General features: G+C 37.4%; 1 protein-coding gene across 1 annotated transcript in view; it reads left to right on the forward strand.

Moving 5' to 3' along the window:
- Positions 1-25,294, forward strand: part of Sorcs1 (sortilin related VPS10 domain containing receptor 1) — a gene marked incomplete at its 5' end in the record, with an annotated part of 425,698 nt that overhangs the window by 353,773 nt on the left and 46,631 nt on the right. Inside the window, 1 exon segment of the mRNA XM_059253740.1 lies at positions 10,883-11,054. Within this exon segment, the coding sequence (XP_059109723.1) occupies positions 10,883-11,054 (172 nt within the window).

Below are 25,294 nucleotides of genomic sequence, written 5' to 3' on the forward strand. Positions count from 1 at the left end.
ATGTCTGAATGCTTGGTTTAAAGGAAAAGTCCTGGGAGTTATTGCATTGAAAAACAAACAAACAAACAAACAATAACATGATAAAATAAGCCTCTGTGAGCCACAGAAATCCATTCTTTCTAAATAGAGATGGCATGGCTGCTATGTATGATTATTATTAACTTGTGGACACATTTTTACTACTAGTAAAGCCTTGTCACATTACATCCTAATTAAAGCATAAATGCCCATTTTTGGTTGCATATGCATATTGAAAATAGCTGCCAAAAATGTCTGCCACCTTGGGTACCAGGTACATTCCATCCTCACAGAGAAAGAAACAGTCTGTGTCCTCACCACACTGCCTTCCTTCAGTCTCTCTGGACGTGAGGATGAAATAAACAGCTTCAGTCGTGCTTACCAAGCCATGCTACTGTAGCTGCAGCTCCCTGATGCCAGTGATCTCTGATTATACAGTTCCTTTCATTTACAGTCATGAACATGTACACATTGCTGTTTTCTCATTGTATACCTACCCTCCTAAAGTCTGGGGATATTTCAAGCCTTTGTCACAGACTCCACTCAGCACTAGCCTTCATCCCCTTTCCCTAAGGCTTGCTCTTTCCCCTGCTGCAATAAGTCTAGAGTCACCCTTCAAGGAAAGGCACAAAATGCATTCCAGTCATTGGAACTGCTTTATTTTTGTACTGCATTGTAGCCATCATTGTTCAGTGGCAGTATAGCCCACCTGGGGGACAACAAGACCTAGAGCTGTACTTTTACTTTGGTCCTTACATGAGATAAATACTTCCAATGAAAAGAAGTGAGTTTGCAGAAAAACATGACATCAGAGCTGAAGTTGAAAGGATGAGTCACTTAATGACAGGAGGATAGAGCATCCTGCTCAGAATGAATGACAGGGGATAGAACATCCTGCTCAGAGTGTTCAACACAGGTAAAAGGAATCAGGTAGCATTCTCACTGCCTAGCATAGGAAGTACTCTGCAACAGAAAGAGCTGAAGCAAGGAAAATCAAGGAGAGGTCAGGTTATGGACCTTTATTTTGAACCTCAACTTTTTTTTTAATGTGAACATCTTGAATAGAAATTTTGATTGATTTTATGAAATTATAGACATGATTGGATTTGATCTTAAGATGGTCTTTACAATAAGGACTTACATTTTAAAAAAGAATAACTAATATTTAATATATATAAAACCTTTTACTAACTTTTAATATTTTGATATTTGATAATTTCTAAAACAATATTGCTATAGTGTGTGTGTGGGGGGTGTGCACATCTGTGTGTGTGTGTGTGTGTGTATGTTATATTCACATGAGTGTGCAGTGTATCTACTTATGCAAATGCATGTGAAGGCCATAGCAAGACACTGGGCATCTTCCTTCTGTTTTTCTCTTCTCTGTTGCTTTGAGACAGCTAATCTTTCTCTACTGAGCTATCAGACCCAACTGTCTGTGAGCCCCTGTCAGTGGGGTTGCAGACTGTGTAGGACAACCCATGCCTGTTTTTTGCATGGGTGCTTAAGATTCTAACTCAAGTCCTCATGCTTACAGAAAATACTCTGCCCACTGAGCCATCCAGCCTGCCTCTGTCCTAAGAATGTTTAAAGTACATCTTCTTAGTTATTTCATTCTTTCAGAAATTTACCAAAATATTCTGCAATTGTCTGTCCCTATGTCATAGGAAAAAGTGCTAAAGATTTAGAGAGGTTAAATTTTTCATGTTTATGTTCTTGAGAGCTTTCATTTTAAATGCAACAATTTGATTTTAAAACACTAGTCTTAGCCTTTGCAAGTTAAAATCACCAGGGAAAGTTAAAATTAAAACAAACAGCTGTCTAAAGTTTTCAGATTAGAATTTCCTATGGTCAACTTATGGACATTCATAAATTATAAAATTTCCCCCAAATAATTCAAGGATATACAGAAATGGTATTACTGCATTGTGTGATACTAAAGGGAAAATTGTGTTATCATGATTACTTAAAGCATAAATCACAATTTACCTAAATATAGAAACAAGCTAAATACTCATCAGTAGATTAGTTAATAAACAAATTGTGAGCTACATGAAAACTATCAATTAATCAAGAGACTTAACCCCTACCATTTTCAACAGACTGGAGGTCAAGTACATTATGCCAAGTGAAACAATTTGGGAACAGAAACACAAATGCTATATGATCTCCTTCATATGTGACATCTTAAGCCCTTGATCTCATGGCAGCTGAGAACAAAAAGTTAATTACCAGAGGCTGTAAGAACAGAGAGGGATAGTTAAAAAGCAAATGTTAATCAAAGCACCCAAAGTTTTAAATAGTTTGAAGAAATAAGTTGTTGTGATCCATTGCACTGCATGTTGACCATAGTTAGTGATTACATATTACATACTTAAAATATTCTTGAAACTAGTTTTTCATTAATTAATTTTGTTCTTAAATGGTCCCAAACACATATAAATTTTATATATTACTCTCTCCTTCAATCCTCCCTTACCTCTATCAAAACCTTACCAATCTTCCTTCACCATCTCCGTCAATCCCCTTCTCAAATCCATGAGTTTTGGGTTTTATTTGTGACCCATTTAGTTTAACCAGGATTATCTATCTGACTGGCCACTGCGTTAGAACTATCCATTAGAGTTATGTATTTTTTTTTTTTTTTGGTTTTTCGAGACAGGGTTTCTCTGTGTAGCTTTGCACCTTTCCTGGAACTCACTTGGTAGCCCAGGCTGGCCTCGAACTCACAGAGATCTGCCTGGCTCTGCCTCCCAAGTGCTGGGACTAAAGGCGTGTGCCACCACTGCCCGGCTGAGTTATGTATTATTATTATCTATAGAGTCAGTAGGTATTCATTGCAAAGCAATGGTGCCCTATTGTCCTGAATCTATCAGACATAATTAGAGCTAGGGTCTTCAATGACCCTCTTCCATCCATACCCAAGTGTTAAAGGGACACAGTACAGACACTGGAAGCTAATGTGAGTTAGTGATTTAGGTGGATTTATTTTGCATGAAGATAGCATTTTGAAGTTCTGTCTGTCTTCTAGCTCTTACATTCCTTCACTCTTCTACACTGTTTTATGAGACTTACTGGGATATCACAAAGGTCTACTTCAGAGTCAAGCACTCATTTGCCACTTATTCCTAGCACCTAGTACATCCATGAATCTGCCTCACAATCACTTGAGTTCATTGGGGAAAGGGGGGGGCTTCTCTGATTAAAGGTAAGAGTAACATTTGTCAATGGATATAAACATTAAAAAGAAGATCCTCAATTTTGTCATTCTTGCTACAAAAGATTAGATATGTTGGTGAAATACAGGACTTAGCTATTATCTTGATTATCTTTCTACCGTGTCTCCATGGATCAAAGCGTAATATTATAGCCCATAAATATAAAGTTTTTCTATCAATTAAAAATAGATTTAAAGAATAAAGACATACTGAATCAAGATATGCTAAGATTAGGCAATAATGTCATCTTATTATACAGGCTGTAAACATCTGCAGTTCACTAACATAGCCACAAACACACAGGACAAATGTTGAATTGAAAAATCCCTTCAACTGAAGAATGGATAAATAAAATGTGGAACATATACACAATGGAGTACTACTCAGCAGAGAAAAACAATGACATCATGAGGTTTTCAGGCAAATGGATGGATCTAGAAAAAATCATTCTGAGTAAGGTAACCCACACTCAGAAGGACAAACATGGCATGTACTCACTCATAGGAGGATACTAGATGTAAAACAAAGGATGGCTAGACTGCTACTCACAACTCCAGGGAGGCTACCTAGAAAACAGGATCCTAAGAAAGACACAGGGAGTGCCCAATGACAGAGAAATGGATGAGATCTACATGAGCAAACTGGATGTGAGAGGAGATAATGAAGAGCAAGGATCGAGGGAAGGAGAGTTTAGGGGAGCAGGAGATACCAGCTGGATCAAGAACAGAGAGGGAGAAAAGGAAAAAGAGACCATGATAAATGAAGACCCTACAGGAATAGGAAGAAGCAAAGTGGTAGAGAGGTCCCCAGAAATCCACAAAGATACCTCCACAATAGACTACTGGCAATGATCGAGAGAAAGCCTGAACTGACCTACTCTGGTGATAGGATGGCCAGACACCCTAACTGTCATGCTAGAACTCTCATCTAATGACTGATGGAAGTGGATGCAGAGATCCACGGCCAGGCCCCAGGTAGAGCTCCAGGAGTCCAGTCGGCGAGAAAAAGGAGGGATTATATGATTGAGAATTGTTGAGACCAAGGTCGGATAAAGCACAGGGACAAATAGCCAAACTAGTGGAAACACATGAACTATGAACCAATAGCTGAGGAGCCCCCAACTGGATCAGGCCCTCTGGATAAGTGAGACAGTTGATTAACTTGAACTGTTTTGGAGGCCCCCAGGCAGTGGGACCGGGACCTGTTCTCAGTGAATGAGCTGGCTATTTGGAACCTGGGGCCTGTGCAGGGACACTTTGCTCAGTCTGGGAGGAGGGGACTGGACTTGCCTCAACCAAATCTACCAGGTTGAGCTGAATCCCCAGGGGAGTCCTTGCCCTGGAGGAGATGGGAATGGGGGGTGGATTGGGGGAGGGGGGAGAGGGCAGGAGGAGGGCAGGCAGGGGAATCCATGGCTGATATGTAAAATTAAATTAAATTATAAAATTAAAAGAAAAGAAAAATCATGGACTATGGCTTCTTTTACTGTTTCTTTCCAGTTTCAGTTTCATAAAGACAATATACGGCCTTCTTTTAAGACTGTCAGGCAGCATAGAAAGTAAAAATCAAGGAAAGTATGAGTACAAAGTAGAAGGTTAGGGAGGCATATCAAGATGGGAAGGAAGAGAATAGCTGGAACTGGGGTTGTTGGAGTAATAAGACACTGTCTACTGATGAGCCACAGGTAATATCAAAGGCACATTTACAGAATGTTTCCTTTTCAGTAATTGTAAAAAAGACTCCCTTGCCATTACAAAGCACTTTTCTTTGTGGCAGATTGAAGAATGCTTTACCAACTAAATGCATCCCTGTAATATTCAGACCTCAGGTCCAACATAATCATAAGTTGCCTTGTTATTATGGAGGTAGCATCCCCATTTAATAACATATTAAATGCATTATTCATTTATGTAACTCAGACCCAGGGACAGCTGCTGAGATGAAAATAGAACCATTCTGTGATGCAAAAAGCAGGTGTGTGCTTACTTGAGAAAATTAACTCTGTATTTCTACACAATTTTCTTCTAAATTTCAGGGACAGGTCTGGTAGGGCTAATGTGATGCCATTTTCATCCAAGATATATAATGGTTTCAGAATGGATTTTAATGAGCATTAAAAAAAAAAAATCGCCAATAGTCTTCTCTGTGGCAGATTCCCAGAGGGATAGATTCGTGCTTTGGATTTAAGTAGAGTCCTGTAGCTACAGGATTTGGGAAAGCCTGCGTGATGATTGGTCAAAACAGCAGCAAACAAAAGGAGAGTTCTGTCTCTGATGATGCCAGTGATGATGAAGAGCCCAGGCTTTATAGCTGCTTGCCAAGGCAGAGCCACAGGTGTGTTTAGATACTAAGTAATTAAAAATCCTCACCACCTTCCATTTGCACAGAGCTTTGCTGCTGAAACATGGAGGCAACTTTTATGCAGTTAAACACACTGAGATGTCAAAATTATCCCAGAAGACCTTGCTGATCAGTTTCTTCCCACCTTTGCTGGTACCAGAATGCTGCCATTTTCCAATACTTACACTAGTGTTTCTTTCTTTACTTCATTTTCTTCAATCTTTCTCACCTGCCCTGATTTTCTTTCTCTCTTATTTTTAATGCCAGTCTATACTAATGAACACCTAAATTGGTATTCAAAATCCTCAGACATGACAATACACCACTCCAATGGACAGTGATCTTAATGCTAATGAAAGGATTTGGAGGTCCCCTGTTGGTCCAGATGTTAAACCCTTAGGTGTGGGACAATTAAGAGAGGATGGAATCCACACACCTTTATCAGTGATGAGGTGTTTAAGCCAATGGTGATAACCTACTACCCTACAGGCATCTCAGCATTTAAGCTGATACAATCATGCCAGAATGCACTCCCTGTGTAGCTGGAGTTATCTCCAGTCCTGCCAGGGCCTGCAGCCACTCAGACCCAAATAAACACACAGAGACTTATATTACTTATAAACTGTATGGCTGTGGCAGGTTTCTTGTTATTTAGTTCTTATATCTTAAATTAACCCATTTCTATTAATCTATATCTTGCCACATGGCTCGTGGCTTACCAGTACTTTACATCTTACTTCTCATGGTGGCTGTAGCTGGCAGCATTTCCTGACTCAGCCTTCCACTTCCCAGAATTCTCCTCTCTCTTTGTCCTGCCTATACTTCCTGCCTGGCTACTGGCCAATCAGCACTTTATTTATTAACCAATCAGAGCAACACATTCACAGCATATAGAGTGATAGATATCCACAGCACCCCCTGTTGTCTAGCCTTGCATATATCTGGGATACCAAGAGACTGTCAAAGAGCTTACACTTCAAAGTCACAGATAGGAAGAAAATCATGCAAGAGATTCTAGCATATAAATAAATCCTTAAGACTTAGGAGGTCAGAAGATCAATCTCACTCCATTTAAAGAGACAGTGTGTAGCATGAATCTTAAAAGGTCTTATTAATAAAAACAAACCTGAGGCCAGTTATTGGGGTGAACACTGGAAGATCAGAGAGACAGAACAAGCCACAGCTAACCTCACCTGGCCAAATTCTCAGCTGACCTTGTTTCCTCAGACTGGAAGCTTTTGTGTCCTCATATCTAAATGAATCTCAGCTGAACTGCTGCTCGAAGCCTGAAAGCTTAACCAGCCAAATGCTTAACCAGCCAAATGCTTCTAGTTTCTAGTCCTCATGCCTTATATACCTTCCTGCTTTCTACCATCACTCCCTGGGATTAAAGGCTCGCTTTCTGGGATTAAAGGCGTGAGTCACTATGCTTGGCTGTATGCTTGAACACATGGATTTCTGCCTCTGGAATGCTAGGATGAAAGGTGTGTGCTACCACTGCCTATCCTAAGTATCTAGTGGCTTTTCTGTTCTCTGACCCCAGATAAGTTTATTAGGGTACACAATATTTTGGGGAACACAATACAACCACATTTCCTCTCTTTTTGTCTAAAATTTAAAAAGCTTATAACTAATACAAGAAAAACTATCTAATAAGTATAATCAATATATATAGTCAAAACTTACATTAACAATGTCTAGTCCATTAACATTTGATAGATTCAGACAAAAAACTCCATTATATATATTAACAATGTCCAGTCCAGTAACATTTGATAAACTCAGACAAAAAATTTTTATTACTTATCTTATTTAAAACAAGTAGTTCCTTTTTAAAAGTAGATTCCATAATCTCCTTTTTTAAATCTTATATTCATATTCTCTCTCTTTTTTTATAATGGATTCAGTAATCTACCTTTTGTCATTTTTATATCTTCCTCTTTTTCTTTTTAGAGTAGATTCTGTTATCTACCCATTTATCTTATTATTTTTTTATCTTTTTTCTCAGAGTAGATTTGATGATCTACCTCTTATCTATATTCTCTTTTTTTAAAACAAAAACTCTGAATCTAATCTCCTTGTTTAGCTTTTTTCCTGACCATTAACAATTAACAACTTGTAACCAACCATCATAAACAATGACAATATCCATAACTCAAACGACCAAAAACCTCCCATTCCACCTCTTGGGAATGTGGGCGTTGTTTTCTTAAAATTACTTTTTCTTTCTAGGGTGAAGGTATCTTTAGGGGATTCTGAAAAGAAAATTTTTGGGTTAATTGTCAAATCCTTTATCATTTGTCTAGTCTCTGCATAATGAGAAAGTGCAGGTCTTGTCTCAGTCCTTGTTCAAGTAGTCTGTCAGGCTGGATCATTTCAGCTAGCCATCTCAAAACTGTCCTGAGTAGTTTGTAGTCCAAAGTCGATGTTTCCGTGGTGTTAATCAGCTTAATGGTTTTACCATAGTCCATGTGGAATCATTGTTGTGGGATCCTGTCATTTTTTTGAAGATTTTAAAGTCACTGTTAGGCATGGTCATGGTTTTGGGGAACACAATACCACCACAACAGTGAAATATAGTAGAACAGAAAGAATATGCTTATGTGACCAGTGGTCCAGGACCCTCACTGCATGATATTGAGAATACTAGATAATCTATCTGCATATTGGGAATGATAGCAATGGCTTCCTCACTAAAGGCATGTTGAAAATAAGTGAGGGAAGTCATGCAGAGAGCCTGTACCATAACAAGAGCACAGGGATAATTCTATAAATGTGAATTCGTATTTTTGTTGTTGCTATTTTCCCATTCTAGTCAAGAAGTTGTTTTTGAAAGAGTAAGAGGCAAACTGTTTTGTAAAGGGTGGGTAAGCTCTAGGCAGCAGGTGAAGCATGGAGGAACAAACTAATACTTTCTAAGGGATTAGTGAGTAAGATTTGGCTGGAGCCAAATGAGATTGCTTGGGAGAAAGAGTTCAGAGAGGCATAAAGGAGGTATAATGTTTGTAGAGAGCATTAAGTAGTGGCTTAGGGGATTTTCAACATATCCTGAGGCTGACTGGATGCCATACAGGTTGAGAGTGAGAAGGTGAAGTCATAATATTTTTAAATAAAATAGTTGGTAATAGTTCATGGGCATCTACCGATTTAATCTTTGTACCTTAATTCACTTAATCTTGTACCTATACCACAAGGTGAATTAAATGTTAATTATCAACTTAATCCTAATCCACAGTGTATGAAGATATTTAACAAAAAGCATCTCATTTGTTTCTCAGCCCTAGTTTTAAGTAGTCAATCTGGAGCCATACACATATAGGAAAGCATATTTGCTAGGTATCAACAGATTAGAAAAATGCCTGCAGGCTAAGTCCAGTCCACTATCAGTGATATAATGAACAGACTTTAACAGGGAGCTAAGTTTGTTCATTCTTTTACATGTTATCTATGCCAGTCTCAAGATTTACTCTCTAACCTTTAATCTAGAACAGTGGAAAGCTGTGTATAATAGCTTCTAACTGGGACTCTGTATTAACCATAAAAAGATAGGTTTGGGAAATCATGTACACACGACTAAAGTACTCATTGCACAAACTACAGTAGGTGATATAGAACCTCAGAATTCTTAAGGATGCTGTCATAAAAACATAGACTTAATTTACTACAGATAGAATGAATTACATAGGATAAATTTGTAGAGTGATCTATTGTTTCTGTTAAGGTTAAGCTAAGAATGAAGGCAATAGTCTAGTGGGTTTACTCAGTCTGCAAATAGTTAAGCCTCTCAGAATAAGGCTGGTAGAGCTTAATCAGAATAGACATTCATGAAAGAATGAGCAGATACTACCAAATCTTGCCATCTTTTCCTGCTCTTTGCTGGTACTGATACCCTTAGCTTCAGTTTGAGTCACATATGCATAATAATCTATCCTTTCTCTGAATTGCAAATAGCTGTATACTATATACACTTATCCTTACTCTCCCTTATCCACAGATTTAGCTACCCAGGCTCAACTACAGTCTAGATGGAAAATCACAAGGGTGAATGGTTCATGTGTTGATTTCTGGTATCAACTCTTGCCCAACTTTGTGTGCCTCTCTATGTCTGCATCACTCTCATAACTTCATCTCATCATATACATAGCATCTTTTTTTACATCATCATCAAAGTTGTGAGCACAATATTTTGAGAGAAAACTCATGCTCTCACAAATTTTATGACAGTCTTTATTATAGGTGTTTATTTTACCATTAGTTTTTGTTTTAGTAGCTTGTTATGCTTAATTTATAAATTAATCTTCATTTATAGGAAAAAAAGTGTACTAGTTCCAGAGTTTGCGACTATCTGCCATCATAGATGTCTCACTGGGTGTCATGGAATGTGTACACAAGGGGCAGAGTAGAGTACTTTTTCTAGTCCATAATTATGTATTCTTTGAATTATCATCTAAATTATCTCTTTATGTATCTTCAACTGCTTATTAACATAGTGATACTAGAGACCATGTCTTTCACCTCTGTGCATATTTCACAGCTTCCAATGAAGAAATGATTCATCTGTTGAGTAGATGACTAAAAGAAGCTTATGATAAGCTAGAGAGGTGGCTCCCAACCAGCTGTGACTCCAGTTCCAGGAGATTCAGTGCCCTCTTCTGGTCTCCACAGGAGGTTGCTTGTGGTACACATACATACACTCATGTACACACACACACACACACACACACACACACACACAAATAAATAAACAAATAAATAAAATAAAAATATAGTTTTTAAAAGTCCGTGAAAATGCTAATTGGAGGTAGATTTTTCTTGGTCTGTTTTTCCTGATGTTGGGTCCATTACTTTCTTTGTGGCAAAATATATAATTAAAAACAGCTTAAGGTGAGAAAGCATTGTTTTTGTTATCAGGTTGAGAGATATAGTTCCTTATGTCAGGGAATAAATGGCAGTAGGAGCTTGTAATGCAGCTTGTTCACACCTTGATTGATCAAGAAACGAAGAGTTCTATCAGCTTTAAGGCTCACCCTCAGTGAGAGTTTTCCAACTAGGCTGCCTGCAAAAAAGTTCTACCTCCCAAAGCAGGACCACCTGCTGGGGACCATACATTCACAGAAATAAACCTATGGAGGACACTCTACAATAACAGGGACTTTATATAAATCATCCCAAGTACGGCTAGCAACATGAAACCTGGGCAATTAGGAAGTTATTGGTCCCCATGCTACAATATAGGTCTAGTTTAAATTTTCAGTAGTAAGAGTTACATGAATTGATGTATGACTTGTGATTTTTTTTTTACTTAGGTATAGGAAGGTGGTCTCCAATAACTGTACTGATGGGGTGAGAGAACAGTATACTGCCAAACCACAGAAGTGTCCAGGGAAGGCTCCTCGAGGGCTCCGGATCGTCACGGCAGATGGAAAACTGACAGCAGAACAAGGACACAATGTCACTCTCATGGTGCAACTGGAAGAGGTAAGGCTGACTCCTATCTGTTCTCTGCTCGGTAGGGCAAGTGATATTCTGACCAAATCATGGCTTTGTTTAAATATCCTTGTTCACATTCTCAAGTTTTAGTTGCAAGTAGTTTTGTTATTTTATTCTGCTTTCCACTTCATGTCTGCTGTTATCATCTCTCTTTCCCTGACACATTCTCCAGTTTCTTTCCATTTCCTGCAAATTGGTTTTCACTCCTTTACATCATGGTTCTCTTTGGATCCAACCCTATCCTATTGGCATTGTTAAGAGAATACATTCTCAAAGTGTGGGAATGGTTTCCCCAGAAAATTTTAACACAGAGACTTAACCAAGTGAAAAAGGGTGTGCTTTTGCCTCTCTCATCCTAACATCATTGCTTTTCTTTCCAAAGGCAACAGTATAGTTAAATGTACTGGTCAAATACAGCACTCAGTTATAAATTAGTATAATATCTTTGACAGTTGAGACTTTGTATCTTGGTAACACAACGAGGATATCATTATGAGCACTGATTACTCTTTGACAAATGTGTTTGTCTGAAATTTCTGACTACGTAGGTGGTGAATAAAAGAAAAATGTGTTCTATGTACTTAGACTTTACAAAGGCAAACTTGTCATCTTGGAACTAGGTAGATGGTTTCTAAGAATAAGTGTATTAAATAAATTACCTCAGTTGTTAAGCTTGGCTATCATCATGTCTTCAACTACATTTTCTGCATACTGAAATTCAGCCAGCATCCTACTGACCTTGATGAAGATAACAGGATTTTAAAATGAATTAATGAAATCAGCACCAAAGGATACAAGGTTGACTTCCAGCTTACTCTTCTGACAGCCAGTGGCCCTCAGTCTTTAATATGCAGAGTTGCCTAGTGTATCCATGGCCACATATGCACATTCTCATTCAGTTGATTGTGTTAGAATTTAAGAATACTCATTCCTAAGAAATTTACAGTTACACACAGTCTTTCTGTAAAGTGAGCAAATAAAACCAGGACAAGGAGTAAGAGTTGGAAAAGTGAATTCAGAGGATTTTGAGTGTGGCTGGAGGGGAAGATGAAGAATTTAGGATTGTTTTGCTGTGCTTAATCAACACCATATGTATTTTTCTTATAATTCCTATTATTTCTGAGATTGTAATTGCATCATTCCCCCCTTCCATTTACTCCCTCCAACCCACCTTACCTCCCTTACTCATATTTAAATTCATGGCCTCTGTTTCTTTAATTGTACATACAATTAATGTACAGATTGAGTAGATTCTATGTATATATTTAGGGTGATGTGTGTGTGTGTGTGTGTGTGTGTGTGTGTAACAAAATCCAGAAAAAAACCAAAACAACAACAACAAAAAAACCCAAAATCATCAGTATTTTAACTTAATCTTTCCAAGTCATTGCCTTGGACTTTTCACAGGCTTTTATAAACTGATTCTTAAAAATTCCTAATTAAAATTGGAAAATCACCAAGTCATTCTAGGCCCAGTAGCATTATTCCTATCAGTGTAAACTATCTGGGATCTTCTGCTTCAGGCTGAGATTGATTAGCTTGTAGCAAACCAAATACACAGAGAGAATGAGATGGAAAAAGGGAGAAGAGAAGCAAACTTAAGGAGAGAGGAGGGGACATAGAGGAGGGAATAAAAAAAGAACGGCCAAGAAGGCTGGGAAGCTGTGGTCTTTTCTGGAGAGATGGAAAATATCATCAGGATGAATTCATTATCTATTTTAGACTGAGTTTTCACTGATTATTTTGATAGTTCATATGCCACATTGTAATATATGGTAAATCAGATATTATATCCCTCATCTGAGGACAGGCTGAGTAGATAGGAATAAGAGAAACAGGTTAGGTCACAAAGAAAAGAAACAATGATTGAGAAAATCTATTTTTAATCTACACCATGGTTTTATTACGTATTCCATTTTTTTATTTAAGAAATGTTTTCATTTTACATACCAATCACTCTTCCCCCTCCCTCCCCTTCTCCCACTCACCCCCACCTCCCACCACCTCACCCCCAGCCACTCCTCATAAGAGGTAAGGCCTCCCTTCAGTAGTCAGAAAATGGAAAGATCTCCTTATGGTGGGAAGCCTTACACAAATCTGATGATATAGGTAATTTATAGTGGCATCAAAATCCAACAAATATTACAGACAAATTTGACAGCTTATTTTCAATTAGTTCTACCCTGGAAAATGTAATGCATCTGAAAAGTTTTAAAATGACCCTAAATGAACAATGAAGTGCATCATGACCATGGATGAAGAAGGTCAGCATTAAGATGTCAATTTTCTCCATATTGACCTCAGTGCAAGGCAATCCTAATAAAAGTTCCCAGTACTTTTTTTTGTTTTAATATTAAGCAATTATCATAAAATATGTAAGAATTCAATAGCTAAACAATAAAGAATAGCAAAAATAATCTGGAAGATGCTTCATGAATTTGGATGATTTAGGGCTGGATGATTTGTTTGGCTAATAAAAGTGCTTGCTACCAAGCCTGATGACTTGATTCAATCCCTGGGACCTTTGTGGTAAAACAAGAGAATCAACATTGGCAAGTTGTCTTTTGACCTTCACAAACAGGTTGTGGTATGTGTATGCACATGTGTATATACATAGCATTAAATAGTAAATTAAAAACTAAAGTCAGATGAGTTATGAATAGATTTATTGTATAAATATCCACACAAAAACCAAGTAGGGAATGAATAGATAAGAACACACACATGTTTGTAGTATATAAGTGTATATATGTGTGTGTATAATTTCAACAGATTGTAATATTTGCAATAAATTGTGTATGTATTATGTAATCATATAGGAATACATAGATTTTTATCTTCATATAATACACAAAATAATTCTAATTATATTATCAATATAATTTTGAAACATAAAACCAACTGTGGTAAAATACAAAGAAAAGTATCTTTATGGATTTGAGTCAGGTCAAGGTTTTTAAAAAAGAAACAAAATCTACTAAGTTTAATGGAAAATGTAATTGTATTAGACTCTATTCCAGTTAAAAATTCTGTACTTTATAACCTCATTCAGAAAATAAAAAGGAAATTCCCTAGTGGGTAAAGATATGCTAACACATAATTGCAATAAAAGACTTGTAACTAGAAAAGTGTAAATAAATACTGCAAATAAATAAGAACAACATTAACATTTCAGTTAAAATGCAAAAATGCTAACTTAGAATGTTTTCAAAGATGGTGTTCCAATAGGCAATAGGCTTATAAGTATTGTCATTATTGGAGGCTGGAGAGATGGCTGTGGTGAAGAGCATGTACTGCTCTTGCCTCGGATTCAGTCTCCAGGATTATGATGGCTCGAAAACAACTGAAACTCTAGTTCTAGAGGATCTGATGCCATTTTCTTGCCTCTATGGGTACCAGACACATTTATGATGTGCAGATATAAATGCAAGGAAAACATTCATACACAAAAAGTAAAAATAAGTAAAACATTTAAAATGTCTTAATATCAATGCACATCAATGAAATGCAAATTACAGCTGTAATAACTGTAATAAAATTACTGCACATTCTAGAAAAGTATATGTTAAAAGACTGACAATTAAGCTGCAGAGAATGTAAAGTAACCAATCATCTTTGCAATGCTTGATGGCAGGTGAATTGGCATTGCCACTTTGGAGACATGTTAAACAGCAAGTACCTCCGCTGAACCTTCAGGTTACCTCTGACTCACAGCTTTCTAGTTTTCATTTTCATGGTTCAAGTTAGCTATAACTGAATAAGGTCTAGAAATATGAAACTGTTAATTTTCAGAAATAAGTACTTAGCTTTGAATAGCTTTTACTACAGTATATTATTATAGCTTTTCTATTTTAGTACTGGTCAATTTTTGATTGTGTTACTATGCCTGACTTATAAATGAACTACTATAAATTAAATATATAGTATCTTGTGTGGAATTATATATACATATATATATATATATTACATTGTGCACACACATTTTGCATGTGTGTGGAGATGGTTCTATTTGTGGTTTCAGGCATTTACTAGATAATTTGAAAGCTAATCTTGTCAGATAAGGGGAAATTATTGTATAAATCATCAGTGCATTCACATATGTACCAGAAAATATGTAAAATTGTCTATATAATATGTATAAGAGGCCTAAGCTAGAAACAACATAAGCACAGGTAATACATAATAGAATATTTATAGCATACTTAAAGAGTGGAATATTGTGCCATAGTGAAAAAGAACAAACTCAAGCTATGGGCACATACTTGGGGATGAATCCCATTCTAATAATTAGCTATAGAAGTAAGACTGGAAAAAATAACACATGTATGTGTATGATTGCAGGTGGAGTTTTCTGTCCCACTAGCCAGCTTCCAGATAACTGCACTGAGACATGTTATTAATTATAAATGCTTGACCAGTAGCTTAAACTTGTTAATAACTAGCTCTTACAACTTAAATTAACTCACAGTTTTTATCTATGTTTCACTACATGGTGGTACCTTTTATTCAGCAAGGCATATTCATCTTGCTTCTCTCTGCCTCTCCTGGCAATTCTGCCCTCTCTCTCCAAACTCTCTTTTTGTCTGCAAGTACCACCTAACCTTTTCCTTCCTAGCTATCGGCCAGTTAGCTCTTTACTAACCAATCAGAGTAATAGATATTCACATTATACAAAAAGATTGTTCCACAGCATATGACTTCAGGGTTGACCTCTTGGTTTAAATAACCATTTTGGGTGGGTACGCTCTTCCCTGAGGAAGACTGTTTTTCCTGCTGTTAATATTCCTTAATTTCCTGTAGTTCTTTGTTGAGGATTGGGTGTCACTTTCCCACTTCCATGTTAGCATGTCTGTTGGTGTCATTCTGAGCTGATTGTATTTATATATTTAAGACTCGTGTGTGTGTGTGTGTGTGTGTGTGTGTGTGTGTGTGTGTGTGTGAACAATTAAAAAAAAAAGAGGCTATGAATTCCAGAAAGAACAAGAGAGGATGCATGGTAAGAGTTGGAAAGAGGAAAGGAAAGGGGGAAAATGATATATTTTAATTTCAAAAACTTATTAAGTAATAAAAGTAGCAACATTCCATTTAATGAGACTGCAGAGAAAGCTAAGGCTAACTGATGATAAAATGAGAGTAATTATTACTCTTGTTGGGGGGGCAGTGGTGAACCAACACAGAGGATTTGGGTAGTATGGGCGATTTTCAGTTACTCGATCTGTTGTTACTGAATAAATATGCCCATCTTGTCAAAATTAATTTGCAATTTAATATTTTTTTATATTTAAATACATATTTTATTCTTCAAAAACCACATAAAATACAATTGTTTATACTTTGGTCTTGGTATTGGCAAAGAAAACCTATTTTGGAATTTTGGGAGATTCATCTTCCATTCCATTACTCTAACCTAAACTTATCTATATGTTAAATGTGGGTGAATGCTCCTCCTCAAATGCAGAAAAACTAGCTATGACTTCAGAAGAACAGCCTCTTGAAGTATCAGGTGCTTATGACAGGCTAGAATTTAGACTGCATTCCATTATAAGAGCATAATACAGTCAAGCTAAGGAAGTACAACTTTCTATCTAGGTAAGTTCTGTGTTTTTTAATCATGATAGAGAATGCAGTTCAGAGACAAGAGCCAGGCTCTCAGCTGCTCCACTCCCTCTCTATGTAACAAGAACATCATGCATCTCATACTGGGCTGAAGATGTAGAAACATTAGAAAATATGTTTCTGAGGTGTATTCAAGATGGAAAAAACAATATCAAGTCAGTCCATTCCAGCTGAGTGTCCAGACCAAGCACAGAAGTGATGAAATGTGCTACCTTCTGCTGCCAGACACAGCTCCTCTATCCTCTTTTATTCTGGTACAGAAAACAAAGTGAAGATGACTCCTGTCAGATCAGCAGAGCCTGGGAACCTCACACGTGATTATAGGATTCTGTACTAATTTACGGCAGCCTCTGATTTACTTTTTCTCTGTTGATTTTGTGCATCTGCATGGGTGATTCGTGGGATGAACAATGAAGAATAAATGAAAAGCCAGTGAGCATTAACATCTACACAATGATAACAATTCAGATGTCAGAAACTTAGTGAGCACTAACTATTCTGGTTTGTAAGAGTTTTCCCACAGAGTTTCTCACATGAGCCTTAAACAGAGAGGTGATACCCTCCTCAGAGGCACAGAAAGGCACAGTTATTTACCTGAGATCATATATCTACTAAATGGTACAGCAATAGTCAAACTCAAGCTTTGGAGTATCTTTCCATTTTACCACTTCTCTGAGGTTCAAAGAACTAATTTTGGTGCTAGGACCTCATGTATTTTCCAAGCCTTTTTCAACTTCATAAGCATTGGCTGATGATGGATAGCAACAGTGATTGGGCAAGAGAAGAAAAGCTGAGCTCTCATGCACCAGAGCCAAACTGGCCTGTGACTGCCCCCCGTGTTCTTACATGCTATTCAACAAAGCTATCAAAGATATTCTTCTGGATTTTCTAAAAGTATTCATAGTTTATGGAAGACATCCCTACAAATCCAGATACTATTTCTTCTCTTGGGTTTCCCTATTTTGTGTAAATTTATCTTTATTATTGCATACTTTATTATAAAGGGTATTGTTAAACAAGATAAGAAAGCAATACCTAAGGATTTTAATGTTCATGTACCATGTATTAAAGATTAGTCTAAATTGAACTATCATTTAATAAAAAAAAATGAGTATTACCAGGTGTAGTGGCACATACCTTTAATATCAGTATTTGGGAGAGAGACAGGTGGAGGTTTCCAGGTCAGCTTTGTCTAAAGCATGATTTACAGGCCAGCTAGTGCTATGCAGTGAGACATTATCTAAAACAAACCAAAACAAAAAAGACTCCTAAATATTAAAAATGGGCCTATATATCCTCCTCAAATTTTCTTGAATTCCATTTCTCATTTGAATCTGATATGCCAGTTACTCTGAAAATAGTGCCTGCCTCTTGCTCCATACCTTGTACTATGTTTTATAACAAGAGAGATATTCATGTCATGCCTCTGATATTGAGAAAACAATTAAACTTTCAGGTGCCCCAGAGACCCAGATGTCCCTGCTGCTTTCAGATACAGCATTACAGTTATGCAGAAGTGAGTGAAAGATTCGCATCCTCATATCGTATGGAAATTATTTTGTGTAACCCAAAGCTTGTGCTTCTGTCCCATGATTAATTTATGCTTCACCTTTTTTGTTTCCCCTCTGTGGAGCTAGATGACGCTGAAGGCTACTGCAGTCTACCTTTGTGCTTAGTGCCTTGCCTATGAACCTCCTCCATGTTTCTGTGCATATCAACCAAACCACTGGCCCTAAGGAATCAAGTGTCTTCCCAGATAGTTGCATATATATATTTGTTTTCAATAAATATTTTTCTAAGTGCCAATTTTTATCATATACTTTCCATTTATTGTTGACTTTGTTATATGACTATATGCTTTGAGTTAACCGGGATCTCTATAAGATAGCAGTACAATTATAAAAAGAAGAATTCACTAGAAAACCCACAGAAATAAAACTAATCTGTCACATGATATTGTAATAACATTTTGAAATCTCTCAAGAAGCCATGAATATCACTGAAGTAGAAGCCATGATAGCATGAGTTGCAACTTCAGTGTCTGTACTCCAAATGCCTAATATATCAGTAGGAAAATAAAAAAATCCAATAAGCATGCGTGTATTTGGATCATTTGCCCTAGGGGAATAGAGATAATGCTCAAATTTGAAAGAAAAAGATTCTTAAACTCAAGTTGTATCCCAAACATCCTAAAGCCTTCATCTGAAAGCAAAATCTCTTCTTTTATTCTGCTAGCACATGTCCCGCAAATAGCATATGACGTTGTCCTCAAAACCTAGAAGACTGAACAATTTAGTAACATAATTCAAACAGAGTCCCACAACATTCCTATTTGGAGTTACTAAACTCTATAACTGTAACTTTGTTATAGTTTATTAGAAATCCTACTGTCATTTATCCCATCCCTTTTGCTCTTAAAGTTATCTCACATACAAAGAAAGATCCTCATCAGGAACAACATTGCAGAGAAATGAGGATACTTTCACTTGTGACTCACTGTGGCAGAGCCGAGAATAGTTTACACGAGTACACATACACAATAATGCATTAATAAAAATTATTATTATTAATGACTGAAACAATGTGTTAATGTTTCATTAAAGACAAAGAAGGAATTGTTCAAGGAACCAACCCAGGAGGGAAATGGAAGAATTCATAAATTTTTATCTAAAAAGTCAAACATTTCCAGATATGCCTGAATATTAAGAAGCCAGTCAAAAGCATTTTGCACTGAAACCCAAGCATGTCATTAGAGGTGGCATCACTGTTTGTAGACTCATTCAAGATAGATATCCTCTGGACCACTAATGAACACCTAATGAGCCCAAAGGCTTCCACTACCATCACTCAGCTCTGCAGAGAGATCCGGTGCAAGCACCGGCAGGCGCGCAGTGACCGGGAAGGACCTAATCAGTCTTAGGAACTCAACAACACTAATTTGGAAGGCATTTATTTGAGAGAGCTGCTAGCCAGAAGTGGTATCTGTGTGCTACAGAAGATAATTAAATCTGTTGAAAACAGCTGTAAGAATAAGGAGAAACAATTCTCTGCATATTTTAAGGCTTTAAAATTAAGTCTGAGGCAAGGGACTAAAATCAAAAATTTGATCTGTATCCCATTGTTTCAATACTTCAATTTATATACGAAGACTAGAACTCAATAAGCAAAATTTTTGGTTATAGTTTCCATGGGATTTAACTCAAAAGCACGAGGAGAGAGGACTGTCCTTATTAGATGGATTCATACCAACTGTAATCTTGGATTCTTTAAAGAGTTACAGGGACATAAAAGTCTCCAAAATGTAATTACACACACAAATACTGTAGAATGCTTCTAGTCCTAAGATGATAGAGACCATTTTGTATGAAACTTCCCAAGAGACCCTCCTTTGTTTGGTCATGTAACAGAATTTGACTTAATGCTTCCTCCGCAGGAAAGCCTATTGGAAGCCATGAGAAGTAGAGCAAAGAAACAGCAGACTGAACTGAGTTGGGGCAGGTGTCAGAGCTTCTGCCACTCAGTTCAGTCCTAGAAGCCTCCGTTATTTTCTCCTTCTGCACAAAGAAGTGGGAGCTGATCTCAGTGAGCCATGAGATTTGAGATTTTCTCGTGTTTTATCCCTTCTTCCATTCTGCTTTATTCTCTTTGCCTATAAGAATTAATTGAGCCATTTCATTTCTTTTTTCTTCTTGCTTGAGGCTAAAAGGAGAGAAATAAATGAGTCAGGCAGTATGGGTTGATTTCAGGGAGTAGTCTAGTGTCTGCAGTTCATGTTGCATTGGTTAGCAGCTTTTTCTTGGGTTCCATTTATCTCTCTTCTCAAAACTGTGCCACACACATCAGATTGTTTATATTTATTAGAGTCAGAGATGGCAGATGCTTATAGTCTACCTAGAGAAGAAAAGAGAGAAACTTAGTTTATTAGTGATAGTTCCAGTTCAATGAACATTCCAGAGTCTAGTGATGTGTGATAGTCTTCAGTTTGGATTTTCACTGTCCTACTCTGCTTATTTAAGGCATCCTACTGCACCTTCAAGGAAAGCAACCATCCCAGGATCAGAGCTTCACTACACCATGTAGTCCTTGTCTGCAAACAAGTCTCCTTCTGCTGTTTTTCACTATTACTTCATTTCTCTGCCCCAGATGCTCAGTCCTAAATCTCACCCACTGCTGATGTGAAACTAAATATCTTCCGTGTGACAACAACATTTGAATGCATCCTTCATCTTCACCTAAACATTGGTGTTACTCCAACATCCTGAAGAGATGTCGACATACCTTCTTATAATATGACAAATTTTAAGAATAATGTCGCAACCCCAGCTTATCTGAAATAGAAATGACAAGAGGGACATTCCCTACCTAGCTGGAATTTATAAGAGAAAAATTTGAGAGACATTTGAACAAAGTGTGGTATGAGTGTGACCTAACTGTGACATCTGTCACCCCACTGGTCAGCAGGGATGATTCAGCACATCTGACTGCATAAGAGGATGTTCCCATCCTCCCTCCTTTCCCCACATCTATTTCTTCAAGAGCTGCATGTTCCTTTAAATAGGACAACATTATATAGTACAGAATCATTCTTCAACTGAGGTTATAGGAACCTCTCCTGTCAGAAGGTTTAAACAGGGTTTCTAACCAGTATACTTTAAAGGATATTTATAATTGCCTTCATAACAGAATGTTGCATGTGGAGATTTTTAGGACACATTTTCTCCTATGTTGGGCCTCTACAGACCTCTGTAAACCCACTTCTATTTCACTACAGCCTAATGATTTGGAAAAGGAATTTAGTGACTTCCCGAGGAAGAATTCACACATCTGTTCAGAGTATGGGTAACTTGGTTAAGTCTGTCCACTGATGGTAGGTGCAAAATGCTGAAAGCTAATTTAAAACACTAGTAACAAAGTGAGAAAACAGCAAGGTTCTGATGCTATTGTAGTTGTGTGTATGTGTGTGTATCCATGTGAATTCTTGCTAGTGAAAATAGTATTATCAACATCAAATTACATCAGCAACATAATTTGTATGTATAATTTTAGTTTTATTTTTTCATCATTATATGCATTTCCACATACCCCCAGTGAATACTCTGTACCTCTTCTCATTCTCTCCATTTTACTTTTAATAAAGCTGACACATTTCCAGTATATATCTTACTACTAGGAAAAGCTGGTTGTACAGGTTTATTCCTAAAGGAATCTTCCTACTACTCATTTTTTTAAAATGTAATTTTGTTCTTATTACATAGCTGAGTGTTTTGCTTTATGACTGATTTTAAAATGTCATTCAAAAGCATTTATAAGATTTATGCCATTTAGTAGTCCCAAGGTTTTTCTTCTAAAGCCTATGGAGGTAAATCCTAAAGCCACTGTGCAGTGGTAATAATACAGCAAAAGTCTCTAATTGCCTAAAGTATACGGATAGAGTAAAGAAGCCTCAACTTACAGGCATCTGTCTACTCACATCAGCCATGGGTTTTTCTTGCCCTGTGTTCTGATCACTGCAAGTCTGGCCCAGAGCACAAAACACTTAAAAAGTAAATTAGGATAAATGGGTTACACAACAAAAAATATGGTGCTTTAGACCATTCACAAGTGAAGAATTGACTCATTTTGTGAGGATCCTATTGGAAACTCTTCATCTGGACATTATATCTAGAAGAATTTGCATGTTTACATGAGCAAATTTCCAAAATCAGAGTCCTCAGAAGCAAGCCTGGAAAGTCAGGCCTCTACATTCTGTCCTTCGAGGTGAAATATATATATTTTGGTAGTCTTGGTCTGACCTCTCTGGCACTCTAATATAGGCATACCTGAATTTTCTGGTGAAATAATAAAACATGATGTCCTTTTTGTTGTGGTAGCTGTTCACCTTTTGAGTCAAGCCATTGAGCTCATTATCACCTTGCCTACAGAGAGGCACAGGAATGTATATATATTTGGAAAGATACCTGTGCTTTTGAAAAAAAATCTCTGAACAGGCAATGGAGAGACATTGACTATCTTTAGCCTTTACATAGGTGTATTTTCTTTTTTTTTAATTATCTCTGAGGTGTCCAGAGTTCTGTTTCAAAAGGGAAAAGTCCATAAGGCATGATGCTAATGAGATCTGTCAGGAACAACCTCTGTTGGTCTGGGAGGTCATCTGAGATTTCAGCCCTGGCAGCACCTCTTGAAAAGAAGGCCCACAAACTGAAAATGTGCTTGAGAAAAGAAGTGATGGCAAGTATAAATGCCCCTTATGCAGGACAGGTGTCTTTTGTACAAGAAGGGCTTGGTTTACACTTGAAAATTACCACATGTGTACATCCAATGTGGTTACCCTTTCCTTCATTAAGGTTCCTTAGTGTCAGACCCATATCAGGGATTGTCTTATAACTCCTATGGTATCTTAAAGTACATGGTATATGACACTGGGATCCCCTTAGATCTCTAATCTCTGAAGAATCTGATCTGTGTTCACAGGCTTCATCAGGCTTTAATTAGTCTTTCTCTATCTTGTGCTGTTATTAACAGAGTAGGTAATAGGCTAGGTAACTTATGTGTAACAGATATTATTTTATGCAGTTCTAGAGGTGGGGGAGTTTATGACCCAGATGCTCACACCTGGTGAGAGCCTTCTTGACTCATTATTCTATGGTGGAGCATAGAAACAGGGAATCCCATCAAGCATGATGTGCCTCAGAACTGCTAAACATTGGCATACTCAAGAGCATGTCTCCCTGCAATAGGCACACAGGCCAAGTTCACCATTTTGTAGGAATCTAGTTTTGTAACAAGTGACCTACTCCTGCAATAGTTATACTGATCCATTAATAAAGTCAAGGCCCTGCCTCTCAACACTTGAACTTTGAAAGGCACTTGCAGAGCCCAAAATTTAGTCAAGCTTATGACTTTTTCCTACAGAGTTGTGCTCACTCTTTGCCACCCATCTAGGAGGGGTACAACAAAGCAGTTTTCACACCTTCTTTGAATGAGTAGTAAGAAGGCTGAAGCTAAGTTAAGAACAGCCTGGCTCAAATTTGTGATTCCAGGAAAATTTGGACAGGTTTCAGTTTTTTTAGGACTAACATTTAAGTAGATAAATATAGGAAGGTATTGCTGTTACTTCTCTTACAGTAAATGTTCTAGAACTCTTCTGTTTTCTCCTCTAGTAAGCGGTAGTGGGTGCCTTCATGGGGGCATATGTGCACTCCCATTGTACACTCAAGCTTCATGGGTATGTCACATATGTAGAATAAGTATAATTCTCCCCATTCTCTCATTCTGCCAGTTACTAGCATACCCCATTTGAAGGTAAGGACCCATTGTACTACTGTACTAGGTTTTTCGGGCTATCATAGGTTGATTTTATTTTGCCTAAATATCTTCAGCAATAGGAAGAAAGGGATAAAATATCACATTATTCTGATTCACATTATTTTGTACCTTAATTAAGGTCTCACCACTAGAATAACTAGAATAACAGCAGATTCCAAAACCAAAGGTTTATTTTAGCTCCACTACCAATCAATATAACATCTGTGTTATCTTCTGGTTCTTGCCCATAATTTATTCCATATTTAAGTATGCACAGTAATAATAGATATAAACAATTCATTTTGCAATGCTTATTGTATTAATATGACTTCTATCCCTTTTAAATGACAATATTTCCTGATTTTCCCTCATCTTCTCCTCTCTCCTCCACTCTTGCTGGTGTCCTTCTTCCCTTTGCCTCTCTCCTGCGAAAGTCATCAGTCATTCTATGTTCTCACTGCAATGCTCAGAACTATGAAGTAGATCCTGTGCTATTTTTGCTTATTTTCAATAAAACTTGGTGACACTAGTTATTTCTCTACATTGCATTTTTGTAGCATGAATCTTAAAAGTTCTTATAAAAACAAACCTGAAGCCAGGTATTGGGGTGAATGATGGAAGATCAGAGAAGCAGTACAAGCCACAGCTTCCTCACCTTGCCAGTTCCTCAGCTGATCCTGTTTTCTCATACTGGAAGCTTCCAGAATGAATCTCAGCTGAACTGCTGCTAAAAGCCTAAAAGCTTAACCAGCTCTAGTTCCTGGTCCTCATGCCTTAAATACCTTTCTGCTTTCTGCCATCACTTCCTGGGATTAAAGGCGTGAGTCACCATGCCTGGCTGTTTCCAGTGTGGCCTTGAACTCACAGAAATCCAGACTGATCTCTGCCTTTGGAATGCTAAGATCAAAGGTGTGAGTGCCACCATTTTCTGGCCTCTATATCTAGTGGCTGTTCTGTTCTCTGACCCCAGATAAGTTTATTAGGGTGCACAATATATTGGGGAACACAATATCACCACACATTTTGTTTCAAGATCTACAAGTTCCTGCAACACAAGGTTGTGAAGTCTGAGGCAGAGCCCTGGTCAGCCTCTGTGTGGACCAGACTCTTAACACAGACTATTACACATTGTCTGTACTGAGTCTCTAATGATTTCGGGAGCAGCTCACTGTTTTGCTTCTGGACAGGGTCTGTTTGTGCTGAGTCTCTGAAGCAGTTATTTTCCCATTCTTCTCTGAGCCTGTGTTAGAGGAACTGATAGGTTCATCTGCCTTTCATTTACTCAGGTTAATCTTGGCTTTACTGTG

This window comes from Peromyscus eremicus, chromosome 1 (assembly GCF_949786415.1).
Source record: "Peromyscus eremicus chromosome 1, PerEre_H2_v1, whole genome shotgun sequence".
Lineage (NCBI taxonomy): Eukaryota > Metazoa > Chordata > Mammalia > Rodentia > Cricetidae > Peromyscus > Peromyscus eremicus.